Raw genomic sequence first — 22542 nt, forward strand, 5'->3', positions numbered from 1 at the left:
GAAAAACTTTAAAACCTGATTTCTGTAATACTTTTTCCTACAGTCTTATTTGGCATTACCACAAGTAAAGTCTAGAACTATGCTCGTGAAGGAAATTAAAAAAACAGGGGAATGAGTTTTGCTTACACTATGTTTCGCTTTCTTTGGTTTGGTCAGCCAGCTTCTCTGAAGAAAGAGATTCTTGGAAAACATGGCAGAACTATAATTATACCCTGAAAGTGAAGGGCTTGTTTACTTAATAAAAAGCCAGAACAAAAATCACTGAAACAAGCTTGATGCTAAAGGAATACTCAATCAAAAGAAAAAAAATTAATTAATATTAATATGAAGTTGTTCGTTTTGAAATGTACTTATCACCTGTTTGGAAACTTGGCCTCTTCTACGTCTTGTTGAGCAGCTGATATGTTAATGTCTGAGGTAAGTTGTCCTCACAACTAGAGAGAATGCTCACAAATTCTGTCAACAGTAAGGGCACTCTGATACCGTAACAAGTGGGACCTTGCAATAAGAGATAACCTCCTGGTTGGATTTTGTGTTTGGTACAGTGACTGCTGTAGTTCAGAGTCCTTTGGGCCTTTGATTTTCTTCAGGAAGAAAAACTGTGCCAATCTGAGTATCATTGTGCAGTTTCCCAGGGGCAAAACAAACGGCAAGGTTCCCTTGGCACAGAAATGTTTGTGTGCTTTTTGTCTTGTTTTCCATAATAATTTCTCAAGCACAGTTAAATGATCAGTTTAGTTTTCTGTTCTGGATGGAGATGTGCTGGGTTGGCAGCTCTGGGATTTTCTGCATTTTGCCAGCTGGCAAACATGCACATTTGTGTAAGCTCATTCATAGCTGATACTGAGAGACAGGTGCTGATTTACTGTTCTTCAAATAACTGTGCTGGGATATGTCCAGTATTAACATGACTGTGCCTAGAGAACACAAGTGCATCACTTAAGATCATTGTGACACACAATTTATTTACTGGTATTGGGAGGGGAGGGAAGTTAAATGTATTTCATGATGGATTTCACTGCCCATGTCTGGAGAATGTGTACGTGACAGTAATACACGTGCACGTGTTACTGACTAATATGAAATCTAAAAATGAAAAGTGCAAATTATTAGTGATGGCAATAACAGAAAAGAGATGATGTTTACAGTCTCAGAATCCATAGGGAGCGCTTCCTCATAGCCGCTTAATAGCCGTTGGTAATGACTAGAGAAAGGAACTCCAAAACCTGTATGATAGGGATTCTGTGAGCCTTTACTGCTGGAGCGGTTGGGAGTTCTGTATCAAGTCATCTAGAGCCGTGCTGTTCCCAGCAGCTGCTGAGGCTGTATCCAAGTTATAGGGGCTCCCTTCTGTCCATGTGAGCTTCCAGTGCCTGGGAGTCACCGTGGCCACTGACCCACTCTCGCTGTGCTTGCCACGGCCCGAGGGCTCTGCAGGGCCCTTTGTGCTGGGCAGCGGCAGCAGGGACTGCCCTGCATGGGTGGCACCTTCTATTTGATGGCTTGTTGGATTAGGGGTTGAGGAGAGGACAGAGCTATGAAACATCCACTGGAGTAATCGATACTGAGACAGCATTTCTTTGTTAACTAATCCGTAGTTGACAATACCTGTAACACTGAGTCATGAACAACAGTTTGTCACTTTCGCGTCAGCTCCATGCAATTCAGTCCTGCAAATCCAATTCTTGTGCTTCCTAGCTTTTGCTGGCAATGAGACACCTAAGAAATTGCGTGGTATATTTAATTAGCTACTTTTTTACTAGGAGAACTTTAATTCTCAAGAGCAGCAGTTCCATGAAGGCTTAAATAACAAGAACTACTTAGAGCTTTTGGTTTTGACTATAGCCTGAAAGTTACTAAATGTAGCAATTTATAAAAACTTTAGTATCCTCAAGAAAGCAAAATGTAGGTCCTTCATGCTCCCTCCTCTCTTCTTACTTGTGGTTGTGGTCAAGTCCTAGTGCTGTAACTGTGATTATGGTAGCAATAGTTGTATGCCAGCGGGCTCTGCTCTGGAATGTGAGGTTGACTTCCTTACTCATGCATGGTAACATTTATTTGAAAGATTTATAAAGGAAATGTAAGGAAATTATTTCTGCCCAAAATAAAACTTTCTCTCAAGGTTCCCATACAGTTTTTGAAAACAAATCAAACAAATGTGCTTGATGAATAGCAGCGATGACGACATTGGTACAGTGAGGGGACTGTGTGCTTAGTACCAAACTGTTAATATACTGTAAAAGACTGAAGGTGCAATTATATGGCAGGAAAATTCAGCCTAAAGTGTTTTTTTGCTTCAAAAGCATCTGCAGATTATGTAAATGCTATCATCTTTCCTACAGGATAAACCCATAGCAACATGGGAAATATTTAACCGTGTGTGTGTATGTATATATATAAAGGAAAATAAGACACAGATACAGTATCTGATTATGTATTATCTTTGGATGTTACAATAGTCATTTGCAGATACCAGACTTCCAGTAGGCAATAGATAGCAGGCAGGCAGCAATATCACCTCCATTTTATAGATACAGATTAATAGGGGATCAAGGTAAGTGAAGTAGCATGCCCAGGGCTGTTCAATGAACTGATGATAGCTAATATTAAATATGAAGAATAAGCTCTCTGTACTGCAAATTTAGTATTTCTTTTTCTTTCCTGACTATGACATTAGACTTTGGTATAAAGTACATGGTTGAGCTATATACTGAGGCTGTGGCATAGCAATGCTGTTCTGCATCTTCTTGCCTAGTGCTTAAGAGGTAAGTCCATGTTCCTTCTCTTAGGGAAGTTTGTATGGTTACATTCTGCTGAACTAGCTACAAAATCAGTCAGCTTCCCCACCTGGGCTGTGCCTGTTTGTCTCATCTCAAACTGTGGAACAATAATCCTTTGATTAATATATGGTTTCTCTCAAAATATGACTTTAGCCTCTTTTTGCCTTTGATTTGAATGCGATCAAGTTAATGGTAGAGAGATATAAACAAATTCCTATCATTAAATGGTTTGTTTATAATAAATGAATGCCATGTTTGGGGCCCTGATTCTGCATTACAGCGGGCAATGAGAAAACAAAATACAAAAGAAAAATTGAGAGGTTTTTGGCACATACAAATGGATTTACAAAGTATCAATGGTACTTCTGTTTCACTAATTATAAATTCACTTTAGTTTGGCAAAAAAATTTGGAGAATTCGTTTGACTGTAGGTGTGGAATATGCTGTAGTAATTGAACTTGTTACTTTGCTGAATTGGTGAGGCTGGAAGTTACTAAACTTGTCAAAGTAGGATCTTTTGTTTCTGTAAGAAATTTTGCACAATCGTTTTTAGTAATAGAAATTAGTGGAGTCAAAATTGCTGTCAGGCTTGTGAAAGGTTTTGGGTTTTGTTTTGTGCGTAGTTTCTGTACATCTTCTAAACCTGTGCTAAAGCTCTTGTAACACATGCTGACTAGTTTTGTTTGGCAAAGTTTTGTTGTGCTTGGCGGGCTTCTCTCTTGCTGCAAGAAGTAAAGAGTATAGTGACATTATGTACTACTACTCTGAAAGCAACCACAACCCAATCGGACTCCCTAGCATCAACATAGCAGCTTAATATTATCTGATGTATTTCTTTAAGCTTCTATTTGTGACTGCAAATTTTCCTAGTGACGTGAGATTTTTGACTTGTTACAGGCATCACTACCATGCATATGTGTATGTTACTGTGGGTATATTTTAATGTTTCGAGAAACATTTGAGATTCCACTGTTTGTTAACAGTGTGATCTGAGCTGAAGAACAGGTTTGTCTTCTCAATTAAAGGGAGCTTTCTTCAATCAAACATAGAGTTTAAGCATTCTTTTAATGCATTCATCCTCAAGGCATGAATATATGTCTGTATGAGTGTGATGACTTGCTGGCTTGACTGTAAGACTTGAATAAAATGCAGCTGACCCTAACTTTTTTTAGGGTTCCTTCTGCTGTCACAGCAAGGAAATAGGCTGCTTTTGAGAGAAGTTTGGCATTAGAGCCAAATGCTGGTCAGCTTCAGTACTGTTTCCCTGTTGTTTAGTAGGGAGTCCTATAATGTAGTCAATAATAATAATTCTCTTTAATATTAGTTCTCTCTAATAATAATTTTCATCATCTCATGTGTCTCACTGGCTTTATTGTCGACTCAGTCAAAATACTATATAGCATAGTTAGTGCAAATGGCCTAGAAGGGTGTCTAAGGTAATGTCTTCATCTATTGTCATTGCAGGAGAAAATACTTGCAAATCAGATGAAGACAGCCGCTTACAGAAGAGATTGATAGAAGGTGGCTTATATAAATAAAAAGCTGTTTGACCTTTGCTGTATATGTCACTAACATGAAGGCTGCAGGCTGAATGTGGGGGAAATATTTGAGTTGGTGAGTGTAAGGCTGGTCAGCCAGTATCAGTCAAAATAGTATGTGCAGCATTTTTATGAATAATGTAGTGAGCTCAGAAACAGGAAGCAAACTGAGGGAGGGTCATACATTTGGACTACAGAGGGCTGCTTTTAAAATGGTACTTTGGGCACATGGCAGGAAAGGTGAAGGTGAAACGGCCAGATGAAGACTGAAATGTGTGAAAGAATGATGGAAGAACTGGTGTGGGTGCTAGAGCTCGGGGGGCAGTGTGATTTTATGTAGAAGGCTGTATAAGTAAAGATCTGTAAATGTAATTAGGCAGTGAGGCTGGATACTGGAAGAGGGGATGATAAGGAAAAAATAGGAAGCAATTAAATGCAGTTTTGGAAGAGAATAGTGGCAAAATACTTCTAGCTATATAATGATGATTTGGAAAATAATGAAAATGCAGTGAAAAGCTAGGGGCAAAGCTGAGAGCTGTATTGGCAGATTTATAACATCAATATTGGGAAATGTTCTTCAGATGCTTATTCCAAGGCCACCTGGAAAGGTACAGTTAATACAGATTAAAAAGGCCTTGTGAAAGATGAAATCGGCTAGATTTTGGCTATTGCTTAAATAGTCCTCCACTTCAGGCAAAAAGTGGAAGTAATATAAATGTTTGGATTTTCAGAAAGTCCTGACATATCTAAATGACTTACTAAATAATTATCTAAACAACATTTATTTTTTTAATAATAAATTTTCAGCTTGCGTGTAGCTATGAAGTTCTTAGGCCCACCAGTTTTGCAGGATACTTCTCATGTGAACTCAATACAGCATTTATATAATGGCTTGTTCTTTTGAATGTGAGCCCTGCTCCACCACTATTATGAGATTTCCTTCAAATCTATTATTTCTGTATCTAGATGTGTGACTTCCTCTATTTCTTGCTTTCTTCTAAAGGAAGGGGTAAGGTCCAGGAGCAGAACATGATTTGGAGACACAGTGAACAGGCAGGCCATGCAGCTAGCCATAGCCAGGTCAAAGTACTTACAAAGTACTTTGATCCTAGAAGAATCAGAGTGCAAAGGCATGGTTTAACTGCCTGCCAGCAATAAAACAGAGAAGCAGTATCTGGTTACTGTGACCTCAGAGATGGAGATACATAGGTAAGCAGACTGAGAAGAGAGAAACGTGTGCAAAGCAGCATGGGAAAACAGCTGTAGGATTATCAGAATATTTCTAAGCAGAGGCATGATCACCCAGACATCGTTGAAAGGTTACTTGCTCTGATATGCAGGGAACCCTAATTAATAATAATGTCAACAGCTTTGAAAGCTTTAAGGCAGTCTGCCTGTTGCATCAGTGAAAGGTTTGAATTGCATGAGTGAATCCCTGTTTATGTTGAGTATACAGGCATATGCCTGAGGCAAACTGCCTTTTAAACAAATGTTAAATTGGATCAGCAATCTTTCCAAAATACTTGCTGGTTTTTCCTTCTGGAGTGGTCAGGTTGTTGAAACATCACTTCCATCCTTTCATTGCACAGAGTGGCCTGGAAGGAGACAAAGAATTAAAACTAAACAGTTTGGCAGGGTTTTGGCAAGGGATGCCAAAATAGACTCGAATTTTATCTAGGGTATGACTGACAGGTAAGTAGGCACAGAGGGTAGTGTAACTGATAGCTCCTTCTGAGTGGATGATCTGGAGCTTGACCAGGACCTTAAAGATAGAACCTGTCTGTTCCTTTTGGCAGTCCATTTCTGTCACGGAAATACTGTTCGCCAGCACCGATTCAGAGAACACAATTAGCCTTATGTATAATCAAAGTGATTAGCATTGTGTTCCATAATATATATAAGCTGGTATTTGATTTTATTCATAATAGTGGGTATTGTCTTCTTGAGAAGATGCCCTCCCACCTCCAGTTCAGCTTCTTCCTCCCTTGCTAGTGAGAAAGGAAGAGTCCCTGTTCTCCCACCTCTCCTTTGGTTTGATTAGGTAACTTGCTGTTCTATCAGATTCGGCAGGATTAGATCCTCCGTCAGCACAGTATATTAAAGTTCAAATAAAAATGCCGGTATTACCTTGTGGTGTCCCTTGAAATGAAACAAAACATAGCACAGTGTTGGGTGCTGTTTAGAAACAAGTTATATGGACAGAACATTCTATATATGCTGGCAATCTGAGCTATTTCTAAGCAGGGGGAAAATGATTTTATAAAACAAACGAAGGAAGAACCCCCCAGACTTCACCACAGAACCTTGTTCAGTCTTATCAAGACTGAAAAGACTGCAGAATATCTTTCTGAAATGGAGGATGAAAAATCTGTCTTTGCTAAAGTGGCTCAGTTTTCTGTGGATGTGGAGTTAGTACTGTGCAGAGTCAGACCTTTGGGAAGCAAGTTGCTAACCACTTCCTCTTGTGTATCAGACCTGAAAATCCAGGAAGCATGCAGGGGGCAGTGTCCCAGAAACTTAGCCTCTTTTCTGGTGTTTCCCTAGCTCAAGAAGAGCAGTCAGAACAAGGAAAAGGCAAAGAATCAGGAAGAAGTACTTTTACCTCAGAGTTGAGGCACAGGGACTTGAAATTTTGGCATGGAACAGAGTGAATTATACAAATGGGCAGGAAATTAAGAGGTAGCTAGCAGAGTTAATGAGAAGGCAAATACCGTTGAAGACCACACTCCATGTGAGTTCCTGCTCACCTTCTACCTCAATTCATTCCCTGTTGGCAGACCTTGAAGCTTCTGTGTTAACGGAAAGCTGATTTCTGAGGAAGTGCTGTTGAGAGCATCTCTCTGCCTGTAGGAGCTAAGTTCCTTCAAATTCTTTCCCATTCCCTGCAAACCCCAAATTATTCTACCACAACACCCAAGATTCCTAACTTTCCTCCCAGAGGAAGTGTGCTGATTTAGCTGCTGTATATAGATTCAAAGCTTTTAAATTGTCCTCTTTCTTTTTAGTTTAAATTTGCATTGTTGGAACAAATATTCTTTTAAGTCTGTGAAAAATTTTAAAATTTTTTTGTTCCTCAGCCAAAGCATTGCTACTATGTATACGTATAACTAAAATAGTTATGTAAAAAAAAAGTAATGTATAACTAAAATAGGTGTTTTATAAGTCCGTATATAGACATTGACCTCTCCAACTTAGCTTGTTTATTCAAATTGGCTGGGTATGCAAAAGCTGTGTAAAATTAAAAATTAATGAAAGCACACAATAGACACAAGAAACCTGACAAGTAACAATAAACCTCATCAACTTAACATGCAATCATCCCACCTAAAACCAATAAGCATGCCAAACAGGCAAGACAGGTTGTATGCAGAAGGATTCTAGATTACCTTGTTACAGTGCATGAAAGATGTAGTTCGACCAGTTTCATTTTAAAGCCAGTATTGCCACTGGAAGGAGGAGTCCCATGCGTATGAGCTTGCAGTTGGTTTCAACGCTCAGTGCTGGTTTCTATATCCTTCTCTACCTCCTTTCTGATCCTTTATACTCTGGGATTACTGGGTGACTGTGGGTGAGGCATCTGAGGAGCTCATGTGCATGGGCAGGAGGGGAAGCAGGAGACAAAACATCTGTGGGCTATTTTTCTACTCACTCAGTCCCTCGATATTGTTTACCACGCTTAACTGTGGTGTTTCCAGTGCTACCCTATACTTCAAACTAGGACAGGAATAGGCAACTCAGAAGTGTTAAGCCAGGCACGCATCTGAAATGTGACACTTTCCTCCCAGTCCACCCCTGTGCAGAATTCATGGGGCTTTGTGTCTAGGTGAGAATGTTTACCTGAAATGTGCCCCTTGTTCTTGCAGATGTGGTGTACAAATAGAACTTGGAAATGGGTATCACTTGCTGCCTCAGACCTACCAGTGCGCCTCACCTGCAAAAAACATACCCAGCTTTCTTCTTGCATCTGCTTATCATGGGTTCGGCTGTTCTTTCTGGAACTTGCTATCACAGCTAAAGAAGTCTTTTATTGGAAAAGATGAGCACAGTCTCCTGGAGTAAAAGGAGGCAGGCTTCCATTGCTCAAAATATAGGTAGCTTGTATGGACCTACATCATAAAGTAGATTTCTGTTTTAAATTAGAAAGGTGATGACAGTCTTAAATTCTTGCATCACAGACTCTTTTAACTGAATCTCCATAAACATGAATGAATTTACCATGATGGTAGTTCAGGGCTTTAAGGACTACATGTTTTCTGTTTATGAGCTGCAGGTGCTGATGTAGGAAGAAAATAATGGTGTGGTGGGTTGACCTTAGCTGGATGCCAGGTGCTCACCAAGCTGCTCAATCACTCCCCTCCTCAGCTGAACAGGGGGAGAGAACAAGATGGGGGTGGGTGGGGGGAAACCCCTTGTGGGTCAAGATAAAGACAGTTTAATGAAACAATAGCAAAAGTTCTGTATGAGGAAGCAAAGGAAAAACAAAAGGTGTTATTCTCTACTTCCCATCAGCAGGTGATGTTTGACCACTTCCTGGGAAGCAGGGCTTCCAGTATGTGTAGCGGGTGCTCTGGAAGACTGTCATAAGTAACAAAAGCCCCCCCACCTTCCTCCTCCTTTCTCTTAGCTTTTATATCTGAGCAGATGTCCTATGGTATGGAATATCCCTTTGGTCACTTTGGGCCAGCTGTCCTGGCTATGTCCCCTCCCCAGATCTTGCCCACTCCCAGCCTACTGGGCGGGCTGGAGTTGGAGAGGCAGCCTTGATGCTGTGCGAGCACTGCTCAGCAGTCACCTAAACACGGGGGTGTTATCAACACCTTTATAGCTACCGATACAGGCACAGCACTGTGAGGGCTGCTGTGGGGCTCAGCCAGACCCAATACAAATAAGAACACAATTTCCATGAATACTACCAGTATGCATGTGGGAATGCCCAGCTGCAAGGAAATTCAAGGGACTGGCAAGCCTTACACTATTGTGACAACTCCTTTCTAATAGTAGCACACATCTATATAATATTGGTCTGTTTCGTGATGACAGATGGGCTAGTTTGGGAGTATCAAGTTAGAAATGGCCATAATCATGCATTTCTGACTGGGGAAGGTAACTGAATGGTGTGCTGCTTCTGCACAGTTGCTAGAGAAATCCTCTTTTTTTCACGCTGACACTCTGCAGCCACTACTAACATCCTAGACTAGGTGATACCGTGTTCAGTAACCTCTCTGCTTTGCAGCTGGGGTTGGTATGAATGCTTTCTGTCCATTGAATTTATAATCTGATTAGTAGTCTTGGTTCTGAAGTAGATATTGAATACCTCTGAAATCTGCCCTGCAGCTGTAACCAGCAAGTCCTCATAACATGTTCTGTGGAACAATGACACCAGCCATTGCAGTGGGAAAAAAAGAGGGATATGGATGGAATGAAGGTGGGTTTCATAGGTCTTGGAGTAGGAAACTTTCTCTCCCTGGACAAGTAAGTGGCTTCCTTCACTTGTACGAAGAAGCTGATAACTTTTTTTTTTTTGACTTCTCAAGCTCTGTTACCATCAGTTGCAAAAGAAGAGCAAACTACCTTTTCATATTTGGATAGTATGCTTAAAGAAAGTGATCTGTGTGATAAAGACTACAGAAATCAAAGTATACATCAAGTTGTTTGTCATGGAGGTTCTCAACATAGTTGTACTACAACATTACTGTTTTTTCAGTCTTGCATTTCATATCTTTACTGTTTTTTGCTTGTATCCTATAGGTAAGGCACAGAACTTCAGACCAGGTAATGGCTTTGAAGATGAACACACTGAACAGCAACAGAGCAAATATGCTGAAAGAGGTTCAACTCATGAATAGACTCTCACATCCAAACATCTTAAGGTATACTGGCTTTTTTTTTTGAATTGCATAGGGATAGGTTGTCTTCAGTAGAGCTTTCCTATTTCTAGTTTTTATTTATTTATCTTTTATTACAGCTGTATCTGTTGTCAGTGTATTAGGATTCACTTTTAATTTAGTGGAAGAAGGGAGGGAGAAAGTAAAGACTTGAGCAAACTGAAAATCCACATGATTTTGGTATTTGGAGTTTACCAGTAATGAGTAACTTTATTTCAGAGAAAAATAAGCTTTCATATTATATATTTCTGATGAATCAGTAAAATCATAGACTCATTTAGGCTGGAAAACACTTTTAAGATCAAGTCCAACAGTAATATCAAGAGTAAAATTTGGCTTCTCTTCATTAATTTAAATGATTGCAAATTTAGCACCATTCAAATAATCTATGGTTACTAATCTCTCAGATGAACAATGCAAAGTGCCATAGCTTCCTCATATTTTTAGGTCTGCTTTATAGTTTTTAGTGTTTTCTTCTCCTAGTATTGCAAGGTGGGATAAGGAGGACTGAAGAAAAGAAGCTAGGGTTGAACTAACCTGATTTATCTACTCTTGGAATGAAAAAGGTAGTTCTGGTTTTGCAGTAGATTACTGGATGCAAATCCAAAATGTTTCAATGTGTATCTTGTTCCTTGAATCTTTTCAGTCTTGGTTACTCCTTTATGATGATGTGACAAGCAATTAACATAATTAGCTAAAGCCGTAACAGTAAGAAGTTTAAAGGTGTGATGACAGTGCACCAAATAACTGGTTCTCCTAAACTGCTGTTGCACAGCTGGGATCCATTTTGATAGTCTCAGGCAGTATAGCTACTTCTGAAAAGTTTTGGAGACACTGAACTTTAAGTAACTTAATTTTCACTTCTTCACTGGACTGTTAAATAGTACAGACATAGGACTGATTCTTAAAATCCTTTATAACCAACTTTTCTGATCCTTGAAATCTTGATTTAGTCTTCATCAGCTGATGTGTAACAATATTATCTTGTTCATTTCCTTCAGTGTTTGAGGAGACTATCAGAAGCATTTGCACTATCTGTAGGGAGCATTCATTAATTCATGCCTATTTTCTGTTATTTTTTTTCTTAAAACCCCCAAAACCTGTGAACTTAGAGATTTTTTTACTTATAGTAATCTGTATTGGTTTTATTGCAGTGTATTTATTCAAGTGTTGTAGTAATCTGTCCCTAATTGGAATTCTTAGTCTGTTTTCTCTGCTCCAAGGTGAGGTGAGATCCCAGCAACTCATCTGTCTGTTCTGTTTTGGTTTTTTTTTTTGTTTTGTTTTGTTTGTTTGTTTGTTTTAAAAAGATGTCAGATACCTGGCTTTTTAGGTTTCGGGACCATTAGTGCTTTCTTATACCTGTCCACCACTTCCTTTCCCTCAGAACCCTTGGATAAGCAGCATATGGTGGGGACTGATACATCAGCATTTTTAGTAAGGTTTGTGGAAAGAGTAACATTCATAGGATTGGTATTGTCAAATCGTGACAGTACACTTTATCGGTTTCTTTATCAGTGTTGTGTGGTTTGTAAATCTTATTTTAAAAAACATCTAGCTTTACAACTCTTCAAAGTAAAGGATTTAACTTGGGTTGGGATGAGGGAAAGTAGGAAAGAGATAGTTTGACAGGCAAAGAACATTGAGTTGCAGCTTAATGTAACCCTGCCCCCCTCCCCTTGAATGGAGTTAACACAAGTGTTGCTGAGAACAAAAGTTAGCGTGCTCAGTTCTGAGCAATTGCTGAAATTTAAATGTCCAATGTTTAAGAGACCATACTCATGATATACCTGTCCCCTCTGGCCTTAGAGCCTATGAATAATTTGAAGGCAGCGGTGTTGCACAGATGGTCCTGAAGAAAGAACAAGAACATATTGATTTATGCATGAAGCAGAAAAGGAATTCCATTTGGTCTCCCAATTAATACATAGAATGGAGATAGAGAAATTGAAAAAGAATTGACAGAGAAATCTTTTCTTTTCTCCCGTGTGCTCAACTAAGCACTTGTGAGTGAATACATAAGAAATAAATTAATTAAGTAGAAATGGTTTATGTTTTCATAATTTGTTTTGAAGAGTAAATACACTTGCTTTAATTGCTTGATTTGAGGCTTTTTCAAAGAGAGGTTGGTTCTCTGGTAAGAAGTACTGCCTTTTCTGATGTATTAGGTAAATACCCTTGCTGCAAGGGGCAAGGATATTCCTACAGAAAATGCAAATGAGAAAACTGTATTTAGTTTTAGTCTATTATTTTATTGAATAGCACCACACAATAAAAGTGTTTGTTTTTTTCCTGTAAGAGATAACTTGGTGGGTTTGTGTGTTAGTTATGTGTCATTTTATTTTTGGTTTAAAATCACTTACTGCAGTGTTCCCAGTCCCTTTATATCTGGGAGAAGATTTTATCCTTTTTAAATGTTACCTGCCTATGTGTCTACGTATATCTGTATATTTACACACACATGCACGCAAACATCTGTATTTGTTTCCGAAACCTAGAAATCATTGGTGCTTCTCTACTAGTGTTGTAAAAATTAATTTAGAACCTATTTCCCACTTTAGAAACACATTAAAGTAATATTTGATAATAACTTGCTTTTATAGTAGAGTGAGGTTAGAGGTGAAAACGTGTTGTCAAATAAGAGCAGCTGGAGTAGTATTGCTGAGATGTCACTAGGAAGATGTACTACAACAATATATTCCTGCTGAAACACTTTCTAGGTTTATTTTTGGAAATTAAGCTTGTATTGTATTTACAGGGAATGATCCTCTTGCAATAAGTTCTAATGTGTAACTTCTCCTTTCCAGGGACTATGAGCTGCCTCAGTTTGCTGTTAAATATTCTGTTCTTAACTTAATTTCTGTCCTTTGAAGTTCTTCCTCTGTTATTACTAAGTAAGCTGTTTTGTCACTAGTATTGAGTTTAGTTATTTATTGATTAGTCACTGGATCTCTTCCACATGCCTTGATGTACTCTGATTTTATGTAATGTATACATCTGAGCTGCTTCATCTTCTGCAGGCTCTAGTGCTGATCTGTTGTTTGCCTATAAGGATAATAGTGGATTTTTAGGCTGAAACTTTGAGATCATGTTGTGCAGTGGTTAATTGTAGCAGGCAGAGGGCTGTGAGGTGCTCTGCTATCAAATGGCTTGTGAAATTTATGAAACTGGATAGATACTGGCTTTATGGTGTCCAAATTCTGCTCTCAGATTTTAACATATGCAGTTCAGTCAGTTAATGTTTTAGAAACTGAATGTCAGATTGAGCAATGATGCATTTATTGTAGTATACCCAAATCTTCCTTAATCTGGGTACATGGTTATGATTTTGAACAACTTGATGCTTTGGTACCTAAAATTTGTAACGGAATCAGTATTTTTGTCCTAGAACTCTTCCCTCGTTTCTATGGACTAAGAAGTATGGAAAAGAAGAGATTCCTTTTCCTAGTAGCCAAAGATCCTTGTTATCCTTTGGGTGATTAAAAACCCCATCTCTTTGCCAGTGCTCTGAACTACGTAGCAACTTTTTACAAGCTATCAATTCCAGTGTACCCACAGTTAATGTCAAGGTGTTACTGCAAATATTCTTGGTTTTTTTGCTATCACTTGCACTGATGTGAATAATAAATATTGCTGACTACTAGAAACTGCTTTTGCTTCTGTGCTGTACATATCAGCTCATTTTCACAGTTATGGATACCTTTTTGAGTTTCATCTCCTAGCCTGCCATCACTGTTCTGGAGTGTGAGTTTGTCTGTACTTGCTGACTTGCTTCCATTCCTTAGCTCGGTAGAGATTACCTAGAGAGAGGTCTGTGCTCTTTGCCATAGTGACACTTCTGTACTACTATAGCAGATGGAGTTGTGTCAAGGCAGTTCAGTTTCTCTGCTTCTAATACTTGGTGAAATATAAATCTTGTTATTCAGGCTTTAAAAATAACATGTTTCTGGGCATGGGGCGAAAGGCTAACTTTAAATATCCCCACTCATTTCAGTATTTCCGTGCTCAAATTCTGCTCTTGGCCTGCTATGTAGATCCATCTTGATCAGAAGACTGATGTAAGTGAAAAGCTTAGTTTTCTCTTACCAAGTCCCCAGTTAGTATACTGTCCCTATGGTAGCATCATAAAGATTCAAGTGGTCAAACACACACACACACTTGCTTGTTTGAGCTTCAGTGGGTTCCGGATCATCTGGACAATCTCTGCCTTCCGCTCGTTTTCCAATGAGTGTGTATATATATATATACATATAGAAATATTTTCTAATGCATTTTCCATCAAGAAAATGAGAAACTATTAGAGGGATTATTTTGGCAAAAATGGAACCTCTTTGTCAGTCTCTTAAGGATATTTTGGAATAGAAGACTCCAGCTCTTGCAGCTACACTGGCATGATGGAAAAAAGTAAAGGGGTTTAGAGGGTTTTTGTTTGTCTCCCTCCCTCTTGCTTCCTGTGATTCCAGAGGCAGGGTAAATGTTAACCGTAATGTCGTAACTTGTTGTTCAGTCACTGTCAGGTGATCATAAGAAGCTATGTATGAAAGAGCTACTTTTGTTTTGCTTTTTTTCCCCAGGGACCAGCTTAGGAACATTTTAGGAGTGGACAGGGCAAAAGCAGACTGATGGTGTTCATGGAGTGTTCTGCTGTGTTTCTACCATCAACCTCGTCTCCAATCTCCATGTCACTCCTGCATGCAAGCTAAACATAGAGAACTAAAATGCTTTTCTACCTCTGATCTACACTTCTCCCTGCCCTGGGTGTGGGATGTGCTGGCTTTATCACATCTTCCTCAAAACAGATGGTGAGAACAGGAGTGGGAAAGTGAGGTGGAGTTCTGGTTTGCACCATGCGTTGTTTACTATAGCCACATTAGTACAGGTTAGCTGATACATGGCGAGACTGTAGTTGCTGGGGTTAAGGAAAACAGCAGTTGGGAGCATTTCTTCACGGCCACATATTAGCTTGTGTCCCATTTAAAGTGCAATGCTGTTCAAGGCACGGGTTAGATCTGGTACCAGGGTTATGAAAGGTCTGGTAGATGCTTGTAAATTTTTTTACTGCTTTGCTGCTTCTCTGAATGCTGCTGTGCTGCCATAGTTGTGAGTTTTTACCCAAATCAAAATAAGAAAATAAGGCTGGAAAGGACTCAAGAAATCTGTCCTTGTGTCCTAGGCTGGGAGCCTTAGGGCTGCAGCCTGAGAGACCTGATACCTTTTCATTCTGGTAATGTCTTACAGGTGTGTTTCTCTCATTTTCACAAATGCAGTGGTATGCTAACACAGACTCTCAATCTGCTGTGCTGTCTTTTAAATTAGTGTATCTTCAATTTTGAGATAGAATTTCAGTCATTAATATCACTACTGTTTGCATGAAAAAGTATTTCTTTATTTGATCTGTACCTTGGGGACTTCATTTGAAACACTGTGTACACAGAAAGCCTTAGCTCATGTCTTAAGTGCTCTCATGGGAGTACTTGGAGGTATTGCTGCGTGTTTGGCAGAGAGTGTGCAGGCAGATTGACTCATTGATTAAATCCACCTTCTTGTGTGTGCACACACACAAATAAGCAAGCAGTGTGCGCATTACATGAACTTTGAAGGAGAGTTTTATTTAGTCTCCTTTCAGACAGATCTAGTACCCTTGGGATGCTGTACCAGGGTTGTTTTGTGTGCGGTTTTCTCCTTTCAGACCTTCCTTTTTGTGAAAGTACTTGTGATGGACTTTGTTACAATAGGCAGAGGGATGGCTTTTGTCTCTTAACATCCTTTGTCCTGTATTGAGCAATGTTTTAACAGAAAAGACAAATATTTTTACTTCTCTCTCTGCGATGTTGTTATCAAAAAGGAGTATTTTAGAAATGCTGTGCACAAGACAGGAAAGAGGCTGTATGTGTTGTATATAATATGTTACAGTTTCTGTATTTTGTTAAATGCCTTACATCTATGTCTACAATCAAAATGCAAGTGTAGAAAATTTAAAATACGTTTTTAATCTAGCATGGTGACTAAAACATTAGGGAGGGTCTTAACACAGACTTTACATTCTTACTCACCCTCTCCCTTCTTCAACAGTCAGTGCAATGAAGTATGTGTATCTTGACCTTGGTTCTGTTAGTGTTACTGAGCTCATAGGAGAGACTTTTGACTTGGTGTGTTTGGTTTGTTTTTTATGTTTGATGTATCATCAAATGGCCAAATTTTCTCATACAAACAGTAGATTTCAGAGGGCATTGATTTTTATTATGTTGGACTCTAGCTGCCCCAGGTTTATCCACAGAACAGAAATGTGTCCCAGTGAACTTCCTTTAATGGGAAGCATGTGTTCAGTGTCTAGATGTCCGCAGTGGCTTTATAATCTGGATATTAGTTTTCCTTGATTTATCAAGAAGGCAAAGATTGCAGGCTGATGCTACAGTTCTTTGTCTCCCCCTTCCCGTCCAGAATTTTCTCCCTTGCAGTCTCACTGAACTGAAAGAAGTTTGGGTAATGGCTCTAAGAAATATCCAGAGTACCTTCTCATGCTCTTTTCTAGGAGGGCAGATATTCCAGACTGAGGAATAATCTGGTTTATGGAAAGAGACTTCCAATATCTGAACGTTGCTGACATTTGTTAGAAAGCATTTTGTGGTGGAAGTGTTCTGTATTGTATTTATAGGGTAGACTCAAATAGCATCCTTCATATTTGCAGCTTCTGGGGAAACTTTTCCAACCGCTAGTTAGGATTTTGGAAGTGCTTCAGCTTTCCTGATAAGGCCACATACACTGTCTTGAAAATAAACTTCCTGAAATCTGCAAGTGGTCTCCTGTTTTGTGGATGACTGGCTCATTGAAGCTTCTGCCAACTAGCAATGCTTATAGGAAACGTAACCTTTGGCTGACAAGACATTCTGCTGATGTTCACCTACAAGCGCATTTTGGCTCTGGAGACAGTGCGTCTAGCCAACAGGAATAATCTCAGCTGTACTGGACCAGCATGTCAGCTTCCTATCCACAGAACTTGCATTCTCATCTAGGGCAATCTCAGAAATGTAAAATTTTATGTGAAGTCTTGCTTGGTAATTGTATTTCCTGGTAGCAGCTGTGTGTATTATCTTTTAGTGAAAATGTTTTCCAACAGTGTTTTGTAGCAGTACTTGGCTTAACCAAGAGGCTTATTATTGCTTGATACAGCAGCTAGGAAGAAGTTTTCCAGGAATATGGATCACTAGAGGTCTATTATATCAATCTATTTTCCAGAGTCTGAAAACTGAGCTTCTTGACACAAAGTTTAAATAGTTTCAGTATGTTGCTTGTAAACTCATTAATTCTGTCTTTATCAGTGTATCTGGTTTCTCTTTTCCTGGGTAATAACTTCTAAATACGTGGGGGTTATAAATGTGTCTTTATGTCCAGCTTTCTTCCATGAGATCATGATATTGAGCTTTGGTTTTAATTTCTGATTTAAAATTAGAGATGTATGTCTGTTTCCCAGTAGAAACCCTAAACGCTTAAGAATTCTTGAACTCTTACTCTTGGTAACCTGAGCCAGTGTGTCTTTTCTTCCTTAAGTGTAGGTTCACAAAGGTAATGAATGTTTCCATTGAGACTTCCCTTGACCAAGACAGGTTGGCAGAAGAAGTTAAATTCTACCAGTCTTTGGGTGACAGTGTTGTTTTTCGTATTGGTAAAGATGAGACAAGAAAAGTTTGGCAAAATTTTGATAAATTCTTAAATCACATTCATATTTTAGAAATAAGTCAAATACAGTGAATTCCTAATATGAAAGTACTTAATACACCTTTACAAAAGAAGAGTTGACATATAGATGAAAACATTATTACTTTCAATTACTTAGCCTCATTTTTTGTTGAATTGAAACGCTGCAGTACTGGGTTAACCTTGTGTCATTAGCATGTTTCATAAAAGAGAAAATACTTTCAAAAGTTGTCTAATAGTGGAACTTATATTTTGGATTTTTTTTCAGTTTTTGTTTGTGAATAAAGCTATTAACACCATGCCTGATAGCATTCTGAAAGGCTCCAGAGCTGCATTAAGGAAGAAACAGATTTTTCAGCTCTGTAAGAGTCTGGATTTCTTAGTCTCAGGAGGCTTAATTTGTCAACTTGTTTACAAAATTGTTCATATGCAGTTGCTGTGTGAAGTGAAACTCAAACAGCAGTGTTTTGAGTAGATGGCATATCTGAAAGAATCCTTCTTCCTTTTCCCCTGAACACCTGGTTGTGTCCCATTGTTTTTCATTAAACAAAAGGAACTGCATTTTCACTATCTCTTAAATTAAAATTTGCATATTTAATTCAGGGAATATTGTTTGAGGTGAGAGCAGGCAATAGCTGTTCAAGTACAAGTCCTGCTTCTTTGGTTATAAAAACCGATTTCCACAGCTAAGCTTATGCAAAGGACCTTACCTATATTATTTTTCTTTGGCTGCTTGTAGTTTACCAGTCAGCTGTTAGACAAGAGAACAGTGAGGATCATTCATTTCTTCAAAAGCAGCTTAGCTGAACTAGTACTACATATGTCTTGCATAATTTTGTTTTTAAATTCGCTAGTGGTTGAGGTTATAAAAGCTCCTTTTCCTTCGAATTGTTCTCTACAAGATTCCAGTCACATTTAATGAAATCACACATTTCTACAATTTGCTTGCAAAGTGGAAATTTCTGAACATTGTGGAAGTGACAGACAATGTGGATTTTGCTTGTTGAGACCAAAATCTAAATGATAAAAATGGAAATTAATTAATCTAAAAAGAACTTGAACTGTGCAGGGAGAGCTCTGAAGTGCCTACAATTTAAGTTTTACTGAATTTTCTCATGGAAGATATTTACCATTAATATCAATTTGCATTTTGTCACTTAAGTTCAGCTTGTACGGTGGTAAAAATGAGCTTTCAGTTGTTCCTCATATATTCAATGTATGGCACGTTTTCTATTGCTTTCCAGAAAAATTGAGGGTGACAGTCATTACTATTAGCAGCATGATTCTGAACCTTGTGCAGCATAGGTAACCTTTTGTGGGATATGTGTACGCTGGATACTGTTGAAACTTGCTTCAATCCAAGTGTTGGAAATGAGGGGGTTGGGGAGGGGAAGTATATTGCACGTATGTGCCCTCATATTCCTGAGTGGTTAGGAATGGGATAGGAAGAAACATCTTTATGCTTAGGCAGCAAAATGCAAAGGGAAGTAATTTTCTATTTATGCAGATCAACAGTGGATTACTTGGCTTAAACTTCCTTAAACCAGAACTCTGAGGCTGTTCCTGTAAATCATTATATGCTGGCCTTTGCTATAGTCAAATTAGGAACTTTCCATCTTGAGTTTGAGCTGTCTCCTGTGCTCTCTTGGAACTGCTGATGCAAATTGTATTGTAGTGTAGACACATGATTTTATTTTGTGCTGTTTAAATAATCAGCCTTGAGGTGTACCATATCTGTGAGGCTGACTTTTTTTTTTTCTTTTTCCTTCTCTCTTGGCATATCCAGTACTACTTAATCTCTTAGTTTCTTTAAAGAAAAAAAACAAATGAATGAGGGGGGGGGAAAAAAGCCCAAACCACTTTTCTTTTCTTGTTTCTTGTAGGTTTATGGGTGTCTGTGTGCATCAAGGACAGCTGCACGCACTTACTGAGGTAAGACTATTTCATGATATACATACTGAATATGCACCAGTTCTCAGGCCAGATTCTGCAATGGCTGTTCACCTTGAGCGATAGTTTCTTTTATGGTGATTAGTGAGTTAATCACATGCTGCTTGCATTGCAGTGGGAAGACTGCAGGATCAGGCCTCAGAACTGTACTTTGCTCATAGCCCTTGTATGTCTTTTCTCGTTGGAAGTGCTTATTAGGATAAAAAAAATCACAGTAGGAACATAAAATTTCACTGATAATATTCTAAATGAGAGACATGGACTACCGTTGAGCTTCTAAATATTAATTGTTTCAGTGACATTGCATTGTATTTAAGTCTTACTTATCCTCTGGTTGTGTCTATGTTTCATAGGTGAATTGGGGATGTTTCAGCTGGGTGGTGTTAGTGTATTCAGTCCCTACCACTTCCTGATTTGGAATACCATCAAGATCACAGCTTAATCTGGGTCCCATAAAAAGGAATTATTCCATTGCCCGTATACCCTGGCCAAGATACAGGTATCAAATGAGAAACTGAAGTTTCCATTCGTGTGAGTCTTCCCACTGGGTTTTACTGGGTTGTATGTTTAATTCCCCTGTAAACTGTTCAGGAAAACCAAGAAGGGTGTATGCTCTTGTCAGGAATAGCATTGCCCATTTTGAGTCAAAATCAAGAAAATAGTTTTCCTGCTGTTTTAGTTTGAGTATAGATTGAGGAGAAACTCATGGTTTATAAAGGTACTGTTTCATATTTACTTCTATTTTGTAGGAACTGCTTAATTAAAAGATTAACCCTTTTCCCACCCCCGGAAGACAAGTATGTTATTAGTTAGCAATTAAAACAGATTCCTGGTATGCTTGCCAAGAACTGCTGTAAAATGAGAAGATTGGATAGCTGTATGGAGTTATCAGGATACATGTGGCTGTCGCTTTCTATAGCTTTCATATGCAGCTCTGAGACAAAGATGCACATATGTGGGCAGTGAATTTCTTCGCCTTCTGGGGTGACAGGTCTGCAGTTCTTGTTCTAGCTACTATTCGAGTGATGCACACTAGTTCACAGTGGCCATATTTCTAGTGTGAGAGCAAAGGTACAGACACTTTCAAAAATTTCAAGATACAGTATGTATGAGGTGTCCTTTGATATGAGTGGGACAGTTTATTTGATCTTCCCCCTGCCCTGTGCTTGGTAGAGGAAACTTCTAAGATTTGACATTAGATGGCTGATCAATTCTTGCAGGCAGGCTTTGCTAACGTTATTGCTAATTTCTTTTGGACCCCTCATCAGTTAAAACTGTAAGGTTTCAGACCCTTCCACTCACTTAATACATCCTAGAAGAGATAGAGCTTTATAACATTTCGCTGTACTAAATCTTAGCTGATCTTCCTCAGTGTGTTTTTTTGGGTTGGTTGGTTTATTTGTTTCCCCCCTTCATCCCAGTTGCTTGCCATTTAAAAATCCCCCCCCTCAGAAAGCCAAGAAAATGAAACCAGCACAGATGCTTCCTCATGGAGAACTAACTTTGTAGCTGCTTGCTTTGTTCAGCTATTTTTGTGTTCTTGGCAAGCAAATAAATCTAAGAAAGAGTTCAAAGAATAACTTTTTATAGTTATAATTCAGAATAACAGAAGAGATTCCTGAAGCATCTTGAGACCAAAGAAGAAAGGTTTTAGACTGAAGAGGGTTGCTGCAAAACTTTGAGAAACACAATAGTTTTAGGGACATATTATAAAAGTACATGTAGTGATCACTGGTTTTCTTATGTGGACCAAGGTGGACATGTAATACCTTCAATAGAAAAAAAACCACAACCGAAGGCCATCATAAGTTGATGTTCTAGGGTATCCACACATAATTCTGTGCAATACAGTAGTTGTTCTTTAGTTTTACAGAGCTTTTAAAAGTTCAGAGCTGTGTGTGTTCCAGGTGGAATTAGTTGTGTTTTCTGGCAACAGTAATGGCATTTTTCCTCTTGAAGTGTGTGTGGAGTAATAGTTGAGTTCAGAAGACTTCTGGAGGTTAGAGAAGGGGGCTGAAATGGCTAGCTGAAGGAGTTACTAGTAAGATGGAGATGGTGGATCACTAGTTCAAATATAGCCCAGGAGGATAAACAAATCAGCCACTGTCTTGTGGCTTTTGTCAGCTTGTGGTCCAAAAAGTTGGTCTCCTAGCTTCCAGTGCTCAACATAATTGATACTAGCCTGATGCTAGTGATGCTAGCACTCAGAGGATTTCTGCCAGGGTTTCACTTCTTTGGGGATGACGCTGTTGGTTCAAAGGCTTGTTGCTCAATAGGTGACTGAGTCACTGCAAGGAGAATCCTCTCTTGCAGTAGCCTATGCTGGACCTGTTCTGTAAGGAGCTTAATTATCCCTTCTTGTGTTTTGAGAGCACAGTTGATGATATGCTTAAGTAAAAGGCATACAGCATCACTTGGAACTTGTGTCTGAGGGCACGATGGGAAATTGTGTTTTTTTGTATGTGTATGTTTTCATGACAGAAGAAGTTGAGAACTTGTGGCAAATGTTTGGTGAATGGATTTAAATGATCTGTACTTAATAGCCTCCTGTGCTATTAACACACAGGGCAACAACCACAAATGGTGTTAGAGGAGCCCTGAGGATTTTATAAGCCTTCTAAGGGGCTACATTAGTAATATACAGCACTTTGTTATTGGAAGGCAGATTCCAAAGTGTTACAGATTTTTTTTCTT

General features: G+C 38.8%; 1 protein-coding gene across 2 annotated transcripts in view; it reads left to right on the plus strand.

Moving 5' to 3' along the window:
- TESK2 (testis associated actin remodelling kinase 2) overlaps window positions 1–22542 on the plus strand; it is an 84345-nt gene that overhangs the window by 19633 nt on the left and 42170 nt on the right. For both annotated transcript variants that reach the window (XM_056355245.1, XM_056355244.1), the window contains exons 3-4: window positions 10067–10188; window positions 19782–19830. In XM_056355245.1, the coding sequence (XP_056211220.1) occupies window positions 10067–10188; window positions 19782–19830 (171 nt within the window). The remainder of the gene's footprint in view (window positions 1–10066; window positions 10189–19781; window positions 19831–22542) is intronic.

The sequence above is a fragment of the Falco biarmicus genome, chromosome 11, assembly GCF_023638135.1.
Source record: "Falco biarmicus isolate bFalBia1 chromosome 11, bFalBia1.pri, whole genome shotgun sequence".
NCBI classification, from domain to species: Eukaryota; Metazoa; Chordata; class Aves; order Falconiformes; family Falconidae; genus Falco; species Falco biarmicus.